General features: G+C 36.6%; 1 protein-coding gene across 4 annotated transcripts in view; it reads right to left on the reverse strand.

Annotated features, from left to right (window-relative positions):
- The window catches only part of ABCB11 (ATP binding cassette subfamily B member 11), a 110,409-nt gene that overhangs the window by 70,617 nt on the left and 22,691 nt on the right, over positions 1–17,101 (reverse strand). For 3 of the 4 annotated variants that reach the window (XM_007494326.2, XM_056793980.1, XM_007494327.2), the window contains exons 5-8: positions 15,484–15,722; positions 6,893–6,980; positions 3,243–3,376; positions 1,763–1,934 (exon numbers count right to left, since the gene is read on the reverse strand). In XM_007494326.2, the coding sequence (XP_007494388.2) occupies positions 1,763–1,934; positions 3,243–3,376; positions 6,893–6,980; positions 15,484–15,722 (633 nt within the window). Of the gene's footprint in view, positions 1–1,762; positions 1,935–3,242; positions 3,377–6,892; positions 6,981–15,483; positions 15,723–17,101 lie in introns of those variants that run through there. The other variant, XM_056793981.1, reaches the window with a different exon arrangement.

Consider the following 17,101-nt stretch of genomic DNA (forward strand, 5'->3'; position numbering starts at 1 on the left):
GTGTAAAATAAACCCAAAGACCCCAGCTTTTGAGACAAGAACCCACTATTTGACAAAAACTTCTGGGAAAATTGGAAAACAATATGAGAGAGATTAGATTTAGATCAACATCTCACAACCTATGCCAAGATAAATTCAGAATGGGTAAATGACTTAAATAAAGCAGGAAATTATAAGTAAATTAGGTGAACATAGAATAGTATACCTATAAAAGCTATAGAAAAAAACAAGAATTTAAGACCAAGCGAGAGAATATTACAAAATGTAAAATGAATAATTTGATTACATTAAATTAAAAAGGATTTATACAAACAAAACCAATGTAACCAAATTAGAAGGGAAGCAACAAAATTGGGGGGAAATCATTATAATGAAAACCTCTGACAAAGGTCTAATTTCTCAAATTTATAAGGAGCTAAGTCAGTTGTATAAAAATGAAGCAATTCCCCAGTTGATTAATGACCAAGGGACATGAATAGGGAGTTTTAAGATGAAGAAATCAAAACTATCAATAAGCACATGAAAAAAGAGTTCTAAATCTCTTATAATTAGAGAAATGCAAATCAAAACAACTGTGAGGTATCACCTCACACCTAGCAGATTGGCCAACATGACAGCAAAGGCAAGTAATGAATGTTGGAGGGGATGTGGCAAAATTGGGACATTAATGCATTGTTGGTGGAGTTGTGAATTGATCCAACTATTCTGGATGGCAATTTGGAACTATGCCCAAAGGGTGCTAAAAGTCTGTCTGCCCTTTGATCCCTCAATACCACTGCTAGGGTTGCACCCCAAAGAGATAATAGGGAAAATACTTGTACAAAAATATTCACAGCCACTCTCTTTGTGTTGGCAAAAAACTGGAAAATGAGGGGATGCCCTTCAATTAGGGAATGGCTGAATAAATTGTGGTATATGTTGGTGATGGAATACTATTGTGCTCAAAGGAATAATGGACTGGAGGAATTCCATGTGAACTGGAATGACCTCCAGGAATTGATGCAGAGTGAAAGGTGCAGAACCAGGAGAACATTGTACACAGAGACTGATACATTGTGGTACAATCGAATGTAATAGATTTCTCTACTAGGAACAATGCAATGATCCAGGACAATTCTGAGGGACTTATGAGAAAGAAGCTATCCACATCCAGAGAAAGAACAATGTTTATTTGGAAGAACAAAAGATTAAGACTATCAAGGGAACTAATGAAAAAAAATGTGAAGGAAGGAGGCCTTGCAGTACCAGATCTTAAACTCTACTACAAAGCAGTGATCATCAAAACAATATGGTACTAGCTAAGAATAGAAATGCAGAAGAAAATCATATGATCAATCACATGGTTCAATGGGGATATGACTGGGGATGTTGACTTTAAATGATCACTCTATTAAATAGTCATAATATGGAAATAGGTTTTGAGTAATAATACATGTAAAACCCAGTAGAATTTCTTGTTGGCTCCAGGAGTGGGGAAGAAAGAGGGGAGGGAAAGAACATGAATCATGTAACCATGGAAAAAATTCTGAATTAATTAATTAAATTTTTAAAAAATTAAATAAAAAAAAGAAATATCTTTCCTCTGCTATTCCCCTATCTCTGGCTGTGCCTGTTCCACCTTATCAGTGACCTAAAATACCACAGCAGACAATTCATGGGGATAATGCTGATTGTGATGATACTCTAGAAAGGCAAACCTGGTTCAGACTTTCAGCCAAGTTTCTGAAGGCAATTTCTTTCTGAGAATGAAAGGCACTCTTACCAGGCCAATGACTGTTGCTCCAATTCCAAGAAGAGGACTGACTGAAATCATAACCAGTGTCAGTTTCCAGCCTTGGTAAAATCCCAACAGGAATCCAAAAACAGAAGAGGTCATACGCTGGATAAAGATGGCAACCTGGTCAGCAATGGCCTCATTGATTTTATTAATATCGCTGTAAACAAGAAATGCTATGATTTAAAAAAACTGGATTATGTCCACTGAAGTGTCATTTTCAGATGTTTTCCATTCATTTCCAGTCAAAGATTCTCCTTCCACTATATACCTTAACTAATGCCTTAGTTTCCTCATTGTAAATTGAGGAGGCTGAACTAAATGACTTCTAAGCTCCTTTTCAATTCTACATCTACAATCTTACTCAAATACTGGATAATAAGGTAGAAGTGATGAAAAGCTTCTTAGGAAGGCATTTAATCCATCCTATTATTTCCACATAAGATTTTTTTTGTTCTGTCAGGCACAGATTGGACTGCATTTTTCTAAGGATTTACAGAGGAAGAGCTGTTTTATTTCAGCTCTACCGTACATCCCATTTCTTCCTTTTAGCTAACATAAATTCCTCCCATTCTGTATAGACAACTTGTCACCAAACATTTCATGTTCTTGGAAATTCTTATGAAAACTGCATTTACAGGGGTTAACACAGTAGGACTTAAAAGTACAGTTTCAATTTGCTAAACCCGCTCTATCATGACCTCAATCAGAAGTTCATGGGGCCAGCCAATAGCTGCAAACCAATATTAGGGATTCCATTTCCACTGCTCCTTTTCTAGGTTGCTTTAGGTCCTAGAATAATCTTCTAGGTAAGCAAGGTAACAAGTTCCCATTTTATCCCCTCACTGCATTCCATTGTTTTTCAGTTTTCTCTACTTCTTCAGGCTTGACTACTCCAAGTGTCTTTCTCATAATACCAGTTTTCTTATGTTTTGATCATCCCCAAAGGCTATTGTAAGTAATGAATTTGTTTTTCCATTTGTTATTGTACAATTACTAGAGCTGACAAAGTATTGGCCATAAAAGTATCACTTTCAGGAAGAATCATCTTGAAGATTAAATGTATCAGAAAAATTATAGAAGAAAGGATATCAATATATCATCTAGACTGGATACATATAGAGATTATATGCACATAAACAAGATATTCAAAAGGTGTTAGTGCAGGGACGCTTTAGTAGCTTAAACTATTATCTATGTGCGTATGCCCATATAAATATATGCACGTGTATATATGGTATTTTCATATTTACATATATATAGGATTTCATATTTACATGTTTACATATATAGGATTTCAAAAGTGTGTGTATATTTGCATATATATATATACATAGGCACAAATATTTGTGCACATGCATGTTCCAAAAATATGTACATATGTGTAGTAATGTCCGGCAGTCAATACTTAGGTTATGATATACAAAGATATTTCTCATTTCAAACATTGTGCTTCTGATCTACTTACTCTGAGATTCGGGTATTCAGTTCTCCCACTGAATTGCAATCAAACCAGCCTATTTCCATCCTCATTACTTTCCTAAAGTAAATTTGTCTTATTTTCTGTATCTGATGAGCAGCAGCAATTACCCAAAAGCATACCTGGGGAAAAAGTAATATAGGTTTTTAGTATGACGATATTAAAATTCCATTCCAGCAAATTTCACTTTATCACTCTAATAAGAAACTACTTTCAGAATAACTTTGAGAGAGAAAGGAGGAGGAGGATTTGCCAGATACAGTACTTTAGAATGAGTGGCTAGCTTTGGACCCAGCTGGATAATTCCCATCAGGCACAAGAACTATCTCTAGGGTATTGTGGGTGGTTTTGAGTGGGGGGGGAGATTTGAAGATGTAGAGTGAGAGGGAAGGAGACTTAAACATCCTCTTGTACAATCTCTTCACTTAGCAGATGAGGAAACTGAAACTCATAGCAATTAAGTGCCCAAGGAACTAGGATTCACACTGGGGTGCTCTGCCTTCTAGTCCTACATGGATTAATTGTAAATCTGCATCGCTTGCTATCCCTTATGTACCTATCTTTTATAAATAGGCACAGAAGGTCCCACCAGTCTTCAGGGATAGGTCGCTGGCTAGCAATGCATCTCAGGTCAAAGTAGACAAAAGCCAAGATGTAAGCAGAGAATGAAAGGGGAGTTGAAGAGTTTTTCTTTTCTTCACAGCAAAGCAGGGCATGGTATTACACACCCACAGAGCTATAAAGAGAGAAACAAGTTGATTCATTCTGTCAAGAATAGCTTTATCTTTGGAAGTCTTAAGTCAGCAGTGAATTTAATGTTTCTCTCACAAAAGAGAGGCCAAAAGATGAATTTTTTGGTTTTGCAAAATAGGTCAAGTAGACCGTTGGGTATCTCTGAATGTGGAAGGTCTGTGGATGGATTCCAAGGGGGCTGTGAACCTAGAGGAAAATTATATCTTTATTTAGGTATAATTGGATTTTCTCAGTTTTATTTTGTCCTTTTAAAAGCATCATTCTGAAAAGAGGTCTATGGGTTTCACCAAACTGTCGAAGGGTTCCATGTTAATGACCTCTGACTAGAGTCGTGGTTACCGGATTCTTTGGATTCTTCAGGTTTCAAGGGATGGAAAGGCACTTTGGTGAGAAAGCAAAGGAAAAGAAATTCAGCTTTAATGGGTTACTTTTGAGATTGTTCTTGACAAAAAAAAATTGGGTCATGGCTTTGCAGAAGGTCTCATGCCAATCTTAGATTATATAGATCATTTCCTCTCCCACTGAACTATAGTCAAATTTCACAGGGAATTTGGAACCAGCTGATCAGTACCAAGCCTCACTGGAATACATTGCAGGGAGCCATGGTGTTATAGTGGAAAGAGTGCTGACTGTTAAGCCCTGGGTTCTATACTACACTGGGTAATCTTAGGCAACTCCCCTCACCTCACTGAGACTCAGTTTCCTCATACGTAAAACAGGAAAGGCAAACCAAATAGCTTCTAAGATCCCTTCCAGCTTTGGATCTATTATGGGAAGGAAACAAAGGGACAAATCCTCAATTCTCTAAATCACACTAAAAGGTAGCACAGTGCTGGACTTGGAGTCAGGAAGTCCTGAGTTCAAATCCAAATTCAAACAATTCTGTGTTCCTTGGAAAATCACTTTTAATCTTCAGCCTCAACTTCCTCATCTGTAAAATGGAGGTAATAATAATACCTTCCTTACCTCACAGTGTTGTTGTGATGATCAAATTAGGTAATATTGGTAAAGTAATTTGGAAACCTTAAAGCACTATATAAATGCTAGTTATTATTATTATTATGATTATTCCCCCAAAAGGTCTAAGAGGTACCACCATAATACAATCTCCCTGGGAAACTGGTTAAGAATCAAAATAACTTTGAACAAATTAATGTCTGAATGTCACAAAGAGGACATTTCTACAAAGGGATAAGATTCTAAAATCGATCTGATTTGAAATAAAACAAATTATACTTTAACAATAAAATAGGGAAAAGGTACTTTTTCTTTGATTCTCAGCCCAACTTGGGTCCAGGACTGTTGTCCAAAAATATGTTCTTAGAGCATTTAACCATTTACAAAGTATATATTATCTCATTTGGCCATCCATAGTAATCCTATAAATTAGATATTGCCATCTCCATCAACTAACCTATCGATTAGGAAGTTAAACAACTTGTTTGGGGTCCTAAAGCCAATGAATAGCAGAAGTGGCTACAACCAAGGACTTTTGACTCCTGGTTAATAGGTTTTCTTCCCCCATTAGTGATTCCCACCTCTGTGGATCATTAAGATATCTGAATTCTCAATTATGAACCCCTTCAATACCAGTTTCAGCTCTCTGTAGCTCAAGTAGAACTAGGGAACTTGGGAAAAGAGAACAGAGGGGAAAAGGGAGAAGGGCCAAGGAGAATGGAAAAGGAAAAGAAATAGCTGAAAATAATAGTAAGCTTGCAGATTTTAACAGGAAAGGAGTTTGGGTAGTATAAAATTTGTGGATTGGTTAAAATTTTCCACAAAATAATGAGAAAAAAAAAGAATTCTATCACAACCTGTTCTCCCTCTACTCACTAGGTTGACATTATATAATTAGATTTTACTCCCCAGAACTCTAAATCCCAGAATCCCATGGTAAACTGGGATTTAGATTCCTGGGGAGCAAAATCTAATTATACAGCATGCAAGGTTCATCTGGAAAGGGTGAAAAAGGGCAGAGCAGGATGGCAGTGGAACAAACAAGCATGGTCATCATAAATCCACCCCAGGTTTTCAGTTTGCCCCTCTGCCTGACTTAGTCAAACAAGAGGTATTTATTATGTTCAGGGTGCTGTATAAGTACAAGGAATGAAATAATCCCTGCTCTATAGGAGTTTGCATTCTAATAGGGGAAGCAATAAGATCATATGCAAATACATATATACAAAATCTATACAAATAAGTGTAAGGTAATTAGATACAAGGTAGTTTGGGAAGGGGTACTAGTGGTTGAGGGGATCAGGAGAAGTTTCATATTTCAGAAGGTGTTGCTTGAACCACCTCTAGAGGGAAGAGAGGTATTTATGGAATAGAGGGTAGAAGGGAGTACATTTGAATAATGGGGGCAGCCAGGGCAAAGAAGGAAAGAAAGTGGGATGTGGGGTGTACCATGGACAGAACAGAGAGAAATAGATCTTAGCTGAATCATAGATTGCAGGAGTTTTTTGTGTTTGCTTTTCGAAGATAGCATCTCTCTCCATTTCTTCCTGAAATTGGATTGAATATTAAAAAGGAGAATCTGATCTGGGAATCTGAGGAGATTTGTTATGTCTTTAGATTGACTACTGAATTAAGGGTTCAAGGAGAGTCTTTGCCATGAATAGTCAACATTTTTAAAGAGTGAGTTGGGGGCAACTACAATCATTTAGTGAATAGAAAGCCAAGACTGGAGATAAGAGGTCCTAAGTTCAAATCTGATCCCAGATACTTCCTAGATGTTTGACCCTGGGCAAATCACTTAATCCCAGTTGCCTAGTCTTTACTGTTCTTGTGCCTTGGAAAAACATAGTATCAATTTTAAGACAGAAAGTAAGGATTTTTTTTAAAGTGTGACTTGTACTATAGAAAAAATACAGAGTAATACTGACTTGGAAGTATCCCAGGATGAAAACCAGAAGACCGGCTACAGCATAGTAAGTGGCAAATATGATCATCTCACTTTCAATATCCAATAACCTTCAAAAGGAGAAATGTTTACAAGGTCAGAAGTGCTTAGTGTCAAAAAACTACCTGGGTTGAATTTAATTGATGAATAGATGTGATAATCAAATATACGATCAATCACAATTATTTATTAATTACCTACTATGCCAGATTCTTCCCTAGATTTGGGGATAGAAACACAAAGAAGGAAACAATACCTTTCAAAAGGTAGAGGTCTCATGAAAGAAGCAGTAAGTTGATAAATGACTATTGTTGTTGTTGAATCATTTCAGTCACGTCTGACTCTTCATGACCCCATTTGGGGTTTTCTGGGCAAAGATTCTGGAGTAGTTTACTATTTCCTTCTACAGTTCATTTTACAGATAAAGAACCTGAGCCAGTGTTAAATGATTTTTGCCCAGGGTCACACAGCTAGTAACTGTTCAAAATCATATTTGAACTCACAAAGATGAGTCTTCCTGATTCCAAGCCCAGTGCTCTGTCCACTGTGCCACTTAGCTGCACCATATATGTAAGATAAATAAATAAAAGATGAATAAATACCATCAAAGTAATTAAGTTGAAGAGTTTGGGAGGAAGGGAACTAAAAGTGAGGGAGGCAGTAAAGATTTCATGCAGAAGATGATGTTTGATCTGCATGTTAAAGGAATAGAATGAACTTATAGGGCAGAGATGAAGAGAGGGTACCTTCCAGGGATGGGAGGCAAGGGGATGGCCAGAACAAAGTCCCTTAGAGGAAAGGAAAAATACTGTGTACAAGGAAGAGAGAAAAGGATAGTTTGACTGGATAGCAGAGTGGAAGAATGAGAGAAAGGTCCAGAGAGGCCTGAAAGATATATTGGAACCAGGTTTCAAAGGGTTTTAAAATCTCATGATAAAAACTTCACCAATTATCGAAAAGCCAGATTTATCTTTGTGACATTATGATTGAATCACTAAATGAAAAGGCTCAAAGTAACAATCAGTCAGAAAAAGCAGATGCTATAAATTGAGAAACTGGGCTTATGAAGGGGGGGAAATGGGGTGAATGATCATGTCTATTATTATCTGCTATCTTGTGTTTAGGATGGGGCCAAAGGTCCCTGGACTCCAATCCAGTGTTCTAGCTGTGTTCTCTCCACTCAGGTTCAGCATAGAGTGATAGACAGAAAAAAAAGGTTTTAAAATCCCCAATCAGCTGTCTCCAAAGACCCTGGAGTAGAATAATGTGAGATGTAATTCAGGAGGTTTAATGTCACCTCCTCCAGGAATCTAAACTAATTTTATAGCTCTTTCATCTCAGAGTGATGCTGTAAAAAATGTTCCTGTCACTTTCCCATGGGAAAAATGTGTTTCATTAGCTTTGTCTTGATGCTGGGTACACACCATGTAGTTCTATTGTCTAGGACTCTACTTAGTGGTACTGCCAAAGGCATTTGTAGTAAATGGCATGGAAGGCATTTAAGCATGTTACCAATGTAATTACCAGCAATGTGAAATAAGGGGAGATAAAACAATTACTTTCAGGTAGCAAAGAATTAGGAAACAAACTACCTTCTTGACAACCCCATTTTTCAGAGATCGGACAGAATGACAATAGACTTACAATTCTAGGGGGGAAAGAGGCTGTTTTCACATTATTGAACTTTGCCACAGACCTTAAGGATCATCTAATTTAATCCTCTTACTTAGGAAAGAAATAAAGAAATTAAGTGATTTTCTCAAAGTCACAAAAGTTTGTGGCATAGCAGAGATTTAGAACTCAGGACTTTCAACTCCTTATCCAGTGCTCTTTTCATTAAACTATAATTAACTTTCCTTACTACTTTCCTTGCTACTTTTCTTTTCTTTTCTTTTCTTTCTTTCTTTTCTTTCTTTCTTTTCTTTCTTTCTCTCTTTCTTTCTTTCTTTTTTATTCATTCATTCATTTATTTGTTTATTTATTCATTTGTTTATTTTTATTTTGATACTTTAACACCTTCCAGGGTTGGTGAACATTTTCCCAGTTCAAGTGCCCAGAGGGCAAATTCAAATTGTCTGTGAGCCCCACTTATTGGAGAGAGTTGAGGGAAAAAATGCTTGCTTTGGGCTGCTAAACAGAGGGGTGGGGCATGCAAAAAAAAATGTCCTGCTGAGGCGTGGGTTTAAGTCCCAGATTTGACATTTACCTCCTGACATTTCATCACTCTGGTCCCCCAGTCATTATTGGTAAAATAAGGAGGATGGGAGAGTTTACCACTAAGCTCCTTGTCAGCTTGAAATGGATGATCTTAGGATCCCATCTAAATGATTTGATTAGATCTAAATCTAATTCTTCTCCAACTTATTTTACAGATGAAGAAACCAAGACAAACAATGGTAAGTGACTTGCTCAGGGTCACACAATTAGTAAGTGCTTGAAGTCATATTAACTCATAAAGATGAGACTTCCCAATTCCAAACCCAGGGTTCCATCCACTTTCTAAATAAGTCTAGCAATATTATAATGGGGTTTCATGATATCAACAATGGTGTTTGTGTATGATAATGACCATGATTCCCTTTCTTATATTCAAAACACCTAAGAGTTGGACATAATGAGTTGAGTCATGTCCTTGAGGTGAGGAAAATTCAAGTCTTGCCTCTGGCAAATGCTAGCTGGATGACTTTGAACTAGTCAGAATACTAAATTAGGGCAGATGTGTTTTACCTTACATTGCCAAACTCAAGAGCAATTAAAATTGATATATTCATGGAGCAGCTAGGTCACACAGTGGATAGATCACCAAGTCTGGAGGTGGGAGGACCTGCAAATCTGGCCTCAGATACTTTCTAGCTGTGTGACCCTAAGCAAGTCACTTAAATCCCTTATTAGCCAGCACTTGCTGCTCTTCTGTCTCACAACTGATACTAAGATGAAAGGTAAGGGCTTTTAATTTTTTTTTATGTATTCATTGACTTTGTTCCATGTTCCCAAAGTTATATTCTAGTCACACGAAATGAGGGAAATGTGAGGAAATGTGACCTATATGCTGCCCATATCTTTCTAGGGTATGTGAGATAAAATGTTCCAGGAGAGGAAAAAGAGGTAACAACTATTATACTTCATTTCTTCAAATATTTGTAATTTCTTCAGTGTACCCTCTCCACCAAAAAAGATCATGACCCCTTTGTAGCAAAGTTAGTTCATTAGCTGCAGACTATTTTTTTTTCAATAAGTAAGTAAAACTTTTTTTTTTCAGTAAGTAAGTAAAACTTCAGGAAGTTTTACTTAAATATATGGTAGAGATACTCAATAAAAGCTTCTTATTGAGGAAGCATAGAATTTATACAATTGTCTGGGGGAACTGGTAATGGATAAATGTAATGGCCTTTTCTGATCCATAACCAGAAGTAGGCTCATCATCTTACTAGAAAAAAGTAAACATTGATATAGTAGGAGAGTCATATTTGGACTGTCATTCCTTACTATTCAGATGTCTTTGGGATGTGGGGTCAGTATTTGAACTGTTCCCAAGACAGAAATGTGCATTAGAGTGTCAGTTCTTACCAAATATGTTTCCATGATCCTCAAATAGGAATATGCAATGAGTATAGCTAAGGGAAATAAGAATGAATTTTATCTTTTCAAAGTACATTGATGAACTAGTAATCCTCACTGGTGCATTTTGTTATTGGTTTTAAAAATCTAGAAAATATTCTCTAAAGCATGTATCAGGTATCAGGGAAGAGGGAAGAGGGATCTCCCTAGATAAGGTTTGAGTCTCTCTCAGCATTGGAGCTGAGGCCAGGCCTCATAGCCTGGTGGAGGGTTTCTCTTATTCCTGTCTATGTTATATCTGTGCTAGTTTTCTTAATTTCAAAATCTTATCAGTAGACAGCAAGCAACAAGAAAAGTTCTGACTTTCAGAGTTGGTTGGGCCTGTCTCTTCGGGCTGAAGAAAATAGAGGCACTTCTATTCCAATACTGGGAAGCCAAAGCTCCTCTCACTTCCCATGCCAGGAAGGAAGTGCTAGTCACAAAACCAACTGCCACTCAAACTTATTGACCGAGCATTTGTGTTCTTGAAGCCATATGACATCATAATAGAAGGAGAACCTAGAAGTTCCTCTTGACTGGGTTAATTTCATAATAGCTATTAGGTGTTATGAAATATAAGAAATATAAGAGATGCAGTCATGGTGGTCTCATGGAACCCCATTATAACAATTTCTTAATTTCTGATCACAGATCATATAAGACCATCACATTTATTTAAAAAGCAATTACTAAACAACTGTACAAACCATATTACACCACAATCAGAGATACTCATTTGTAGCTCTATAAAATATACTTAATAACCATTTTCTCATTCATTTTCATTTGGTAGAGACTGACTCTTTGTGAACCTATTTGGTGTTTTCTTGGCAAAGATACTGCAGTGGTTTGCCATTTCTTTCTCCAGCTCATTTTATAGCTGAAGAACTGAGGCAAACAGGGCTAGGGTCACAAGGCTAGGAAGTGCCCAAAGCCAGATTTAAACTCAGGAAGTTGAGTCTTCCTGATTCCAAGCCCCATGCTCCATCCACTGCACCACTTAGCTATGCAATTTTGTACTGTGTTTAATATTCAGTAGGCAAAGACCATCTAACTTAGGTACAAAGGATAATTCTGCTAATTCTCATTAATTTCAATATTTTTATTACCTGACACATTGCAATTTACATTAGTAAAAATGTAGGTATCTAAAGTACTGAAACCTTGCACACAAAGCTGGAGCCTTAAAAATAACCATGGTGGGGGCTCCGCAATGCTGGTTTTTGTCTCATCTGAATTCACCTCTCCTAGAGAGTTCAGTTCTTGCAGTACTCAGACTGCTGCTCTCCTGTAGAGTTTACAAATCTGAAGTAGCCTTCGCCTTGAAACTGCTGGTATCTCATCTTGGAACTTCCTGCTGTGTGAGTTGGTGCTAAAATTCAATCCCAAGCTTTGTTTGTACATGGCTCTCTTTTCTATTCCTCAAGATTGAAAGATTTCTTTATAGACTACTCAAAATAGCATGCAATTCAAAATAGGCTAGGCAGGTATTATATTAACATCAAGAAGGTTACAATAGGCATCCAAGGTAAAAGCTTATCCTTTTGCAACTGCTTGAGTTCATAGCTTCCTGAGAATCTACCTGACCTATGCAACTTTAGGACATGGGTGGTATTAGAGCTTCTGACATACCCTCAAACTAAATTTCTTTTGATGGAAGAAATTTGTCTATTTTATACTTGAAGCTCTGTCTTCCTTTAAGTATAGAAGTTTAATGTCTGGGCCAATGGCTGTTAACAAAAGTTGCAGCATTCATTTTTTTTAAGACTGACTTAAAACAGGAGCAACGAGGTGGCTCAAGGATAGAGACAAGAGGTTCTGGATTCAAATCTGATCTCAGATACTTCCTAGTTGTGTGACCCTGGAAAAGACACTTACTCCCAATTGCCTAGGCCTCACTATTCTTCTTCCTTGGAATTAATACTAAGTATTGACTCTTAGATGGAAAGCAAGGATTTTTTAATAAAAGACTTAAAATGTTCCACACTAATATTTTCACAAAAGCTTTTTTTAAAGATTTATAGCATATATTACATCAAATCCAATAATCCTCATACTCCTTATCTAAAATTACCATTTTCCAACTTTAGTTTGTGCTTTATTTTCAAATTTTATTCTCTTCTACTGTATAAACAACCTGAACTCAGAAGAATGAAGAAATATGTGTGACTCCTGTTTCTTTGGAAAAGAAAGAACAGGGAGGTTTGAAAAACACACAGATGCTGTAGGAGCCCAACCCAAACTTTTAATCATCGAGTCAAAGAAGAGTCCAGATGACAACAAAAGTTAATAGAATATTGTTATACCTGATAATGATGAACACCCATATCAGAGTTCTTTAGTTAGGAAAATGAATGGCAACCAAAGAAAGGCTATCTACCCAGATTTGTCCACTTTAAGCCTCCATAAATGCTCTATTTTTGAAAATATGCAAAGCTAAAGAGACTTGCACAATGACTAAGCTTCTTTTAAAATATTTTGGCCAAGACCAGTCTATGATTATGTCAGAATGATGGTGATGATGGTGATGAAGATAATTCCCTAAGTAAACTCTAGGATTTAGTTCAAAATATCTCTTTCTGATTACTCTATTACAAAAATGAATAATAAGGAAATAACCCAGTTTAATTGTTTGTCAGTTCTGGGAAGGGGGAGGAAGAAAACATGAATACTATAACCATGGAAAAAATATTTTAAAACTATAAACAATAAAAAAGAACATTGACAAAACTCTTTTTTTCCTCCCCTCCCCTTCCCCCAATCATTGCTTGTCTACAAATCCTAGAACGGAGATTAGACTATAAGGAAGTTTTTTGTCTGTGATTTTGAATAGAGTGACTCATTGGTTCTCCAATCTTTAAGTTTTAGGCTGGAAACTCCCTTCAACAGAGAAGAAAAGAATCTTGGAAACATAAAGAAATAAATAAAACATGATTTTAGCAATATGAAAGACTCTTTATACATCATTCCTATCATTAGATAGCCAAAGCCACCCGCAATCTCATAGCTCCATTTATGTCCTACTAAAATGTTTATTTGCTATTGACAGAGGCTGACATTGATTTCCGCAATATGAACACTCACTCTATTTTATTACTCTCTTTACACAGCTGTCTGTGCTGGGAATTCTCATCCTAACAGAAAACAATTGTTCATATTCTTCCAAGTAAATATGGATGAGAGGAGGTGATGGTGGAGGTGACTCTAATCAGCATTTCAATACCCCACAGAGAAGAAAAGCTTTTCCTTCCTTTTCTACCCTTTTAATTCATCAGGTTGTAGCTGAACTTTTCTTTCTAGTTCAGGACTAAATATCTTATCTAGTCACTCAGATGTCCAGAGTAAATTAAATAGATCATAGTTCACACATGGCAAGAATTGGGAGCTTCATTATTCATGATATTTGGCTAATGGCCCAAATATGGCAGGGGTTACACAGTGCCAGATGTCCAAATGACACGGGAAAACAAGACAGCCAGAGATAATGACCCTCTGAAGGTCAGTTTTCACCCACAATATAATTAACTTCCAGAACTTGTTCCAAGAGCAATGATATTATAAGGTGCTCCGATGCAATCCAAAGCACCAAGGATCTGAGATTTAGCTTTCAGGAGTGAAGATATTTCTGAATATTGCTGCGATATTGACAAGAGAGCTGTCTTAGGACAGAACCTAATAAAATCCCAACTGAAGTAGACTCTGTTCCTAGCACCATTGGCCAAGGGCACTTGTTATCAGAAGCACCAAAAGGCCTTTTATTGCAATGCATATTTATGCGATGCATAAATAAATATTATGGATTCTGACCACAGACTGAATTCTAGGGAAGCCTAGGTGGATTGTTGGCAGCCTTCGCTATCTTACTGTTAACTGATGGTTAGAAATGGGTGAAAAGTACAAATTCTTTCGGGAAGGACTGTTCATGGTCCAGACACACCACACCTCTTTTTCCCTCTTTGAGTAGGGGCAGAGTATATTTGCAGATGAGGCTGTCTCAGCTATGAGGCAGCAGGGATTTGAAGCCTAGATTGCAAAGTCCATTTCCTTGCACTGAGTCAGCATCATGTCTAAAATAGACTCCAGGATTACAATTCTGCCTGGGTCTGCCATATCCCAAAGGAAGAGAGAGACAGGGTACCAAAATAAAAGTTACCATAAGACAGAATTGAGGCTCAAGGAATGGAAATTGTAGAGAGACAGATTTTGGCTCAATATAGGAAAAAATCTTATTAACAGAGCTTTCCTAACAGAAGAATTTAGTTCCCCATAATTATAGGTATTCAGAGACTAGATGACCAATTGTTGGGGAAGGTTACAAAGGGAATTCCTGGTTAGACTAGATGACTTCTGTGGCCTTTTCAACCCTTTTACATGATTTTAGCAATATGAAAGACTCTTTATACATAATTTTTCTCTTTTCAAGGCCATCATTGTCTCTTCCATGCCTACAATAGCCTATTCTAGGATAGAATCATCTGCTCAAACTCTAGTTCACTTCTCATTCTTATTACAACTGCCCAATATAAAAAGAAAGGTCCTTTGCCAAATGGATCACTGGCATCAGAACTCAATATATCATGAGGGTTTTGTTGGGAAATAATAACAAATATATACCAGAGGAGGAGAATTGAATGGTATCCAATTAAATCGAATTTGTAGATGATAAATCACCCTAGAGAGAGAACAAAGCAATTTGTAGTATCTTATGTGAGCTGAGAGTCAACCAAGCTGTTAAATTCTTTCAGCTGTCAGGTAAAATGAGTAATTTCCAATCTAGTTTCTATTGGAATGGGAGGGTCTGATGGAGTTAGTGGTCCCCTTAGGCCAAAGTATCTTGTAGCAATTTGGGCAAGTTGACATTTCTGCACATGGCAGATATATACCCTCCAGAGCTGCCAATAAAGTCCTGTTCCCAAGTCCTGAATTTAAATGTAAAAACTAAATAAAAGGGAAAAAGAATAAATTGTGACAACTCACCCACAACGGGTCCCATTAGTCTCATTGTGGTTGAGAGAGCTGTTGGCCCACACTATGGTGTTGTTCACACATATCTTACCAGGGATGCTAAGCTCTTGTAACTCAATGTCATATTCAATAAAAGCGTCTGTCATCAAGCCAAAAACAAGTAACATTCCTGGCTGGGCCATTCCATGTATAAATGCACATAAACTTCCCCCAAACATCAGCCAGTTGTCCCTTGATGAAGAAAATCGAAACTTGAAAAGAAAAAAAAAAACAAAACAGAACTTAGGAATGTGTGTATACATATATTTATAAGTTCTATATATTACATAGGTAACATACTTACATATATACAGGGGCACATGAATGTAGATGTATTTTTATGGATACATCTATACAAAATATACAAATATATATCATAGGAGGTGGGATTGAATCATGATTTTTGTAAAAATTTGTAAATTTGTAAAAATTCAATACCAAATATTCTAAGTAAACTATTTCAATTGAGATATCCAATTTTATTTAATTGTATACCATTTTTCCAGAAACTTACTTAAATTATAATCATTCATTCAACAATTAATCCTCATTTTTTTGCCTAATATTTCAAAGCCTATGAAAAAATCTTTATTCATAATAACTCTGAGGTAAGGGTTTTCTCCGCATTTTACAGGTAAGAATCTGAAACTCAGACATTTGACAAGCCCACTTGTTTTTTATTATAACTAATAAGAGTTTGAGGTGGAGATAGAGCTTAGATCTTGAACAATGAGACCAACTCTTTCCACTCTTCCACTTAACATCTAGTCCATGAACTTGAATTTTTTAAAAATTGAAGACTTCCATATCTAAGCTTGGTGCTCAGTTTTCTGTGCTACATAGCTACCTCCCTAAAGACTATATTTCAATATGATGTTTCTCTGTAATCTTGTGTATTTTATTTAATGCATTTACAAATATTATTCTGAGAAGGAATCTGGAGCCTTCCTCAAATAGCATGAAGAATTCTGGCATTATCCTATGTTGCTGTCTCATGATTATTTAAGGACCTGTTGAATTCCTATCTGTCCTTTTAAGTCTAGTCAAATACCTCTGGAAAACTTTTCCTGATTTTTACCCCCTCAACTCACTTAGACTATAATCTCTCTCTCTCTCTCTCTCTCTCTCTCTCTCTCTCTCTCTCTCTCTCTCTCTCTCTCTAATATATATATTTATATATATATATATATATATATATATATATTAGAGAGAGAGAGACATATATAGACACATATATCTTTAAACTATCCCTTCTAGCACCTACCTTGGTCCCTGCATACAATGGACAATCAGTTCATAAATGTCCATTGCTGTTGTTACTATGTGGCATTCATTATGCTAAAGATGGGTGGATTGGCATGACCTGGTGACTAGAGCCCCAAATTTAGAGTTGGAATGCCTGAGTGAGCATCCTGCCTCCCGCACTTAATGCTGGGTCTCTTCCAACCCTGATATTCTTTTATTTTAGTGGTCCTACACATGTATTTGAATATTTCATCAGCCTTGAAATCCCTTCTTAACTTTCCCCACCTAGATACTGATGCCTCAAATAAATTTGCTCCTTGATATGAAAATGATCTACTTCTTAACA

The sequence above is a fragment of the Monodelphis domestica genome, chromosome 4, assembly GCF_027887165.1.
Source record: "Monodelphis domestica isolate mMonDom1 chromosome 4, mMonDom1.pri, whole genome shotgun sequence".
NCBI lineage: Eukaryota > Metazoa > Chordata > Mammalia > Didelphimorphia > Didelphidae > Monodelphis > Monodelphis domestica.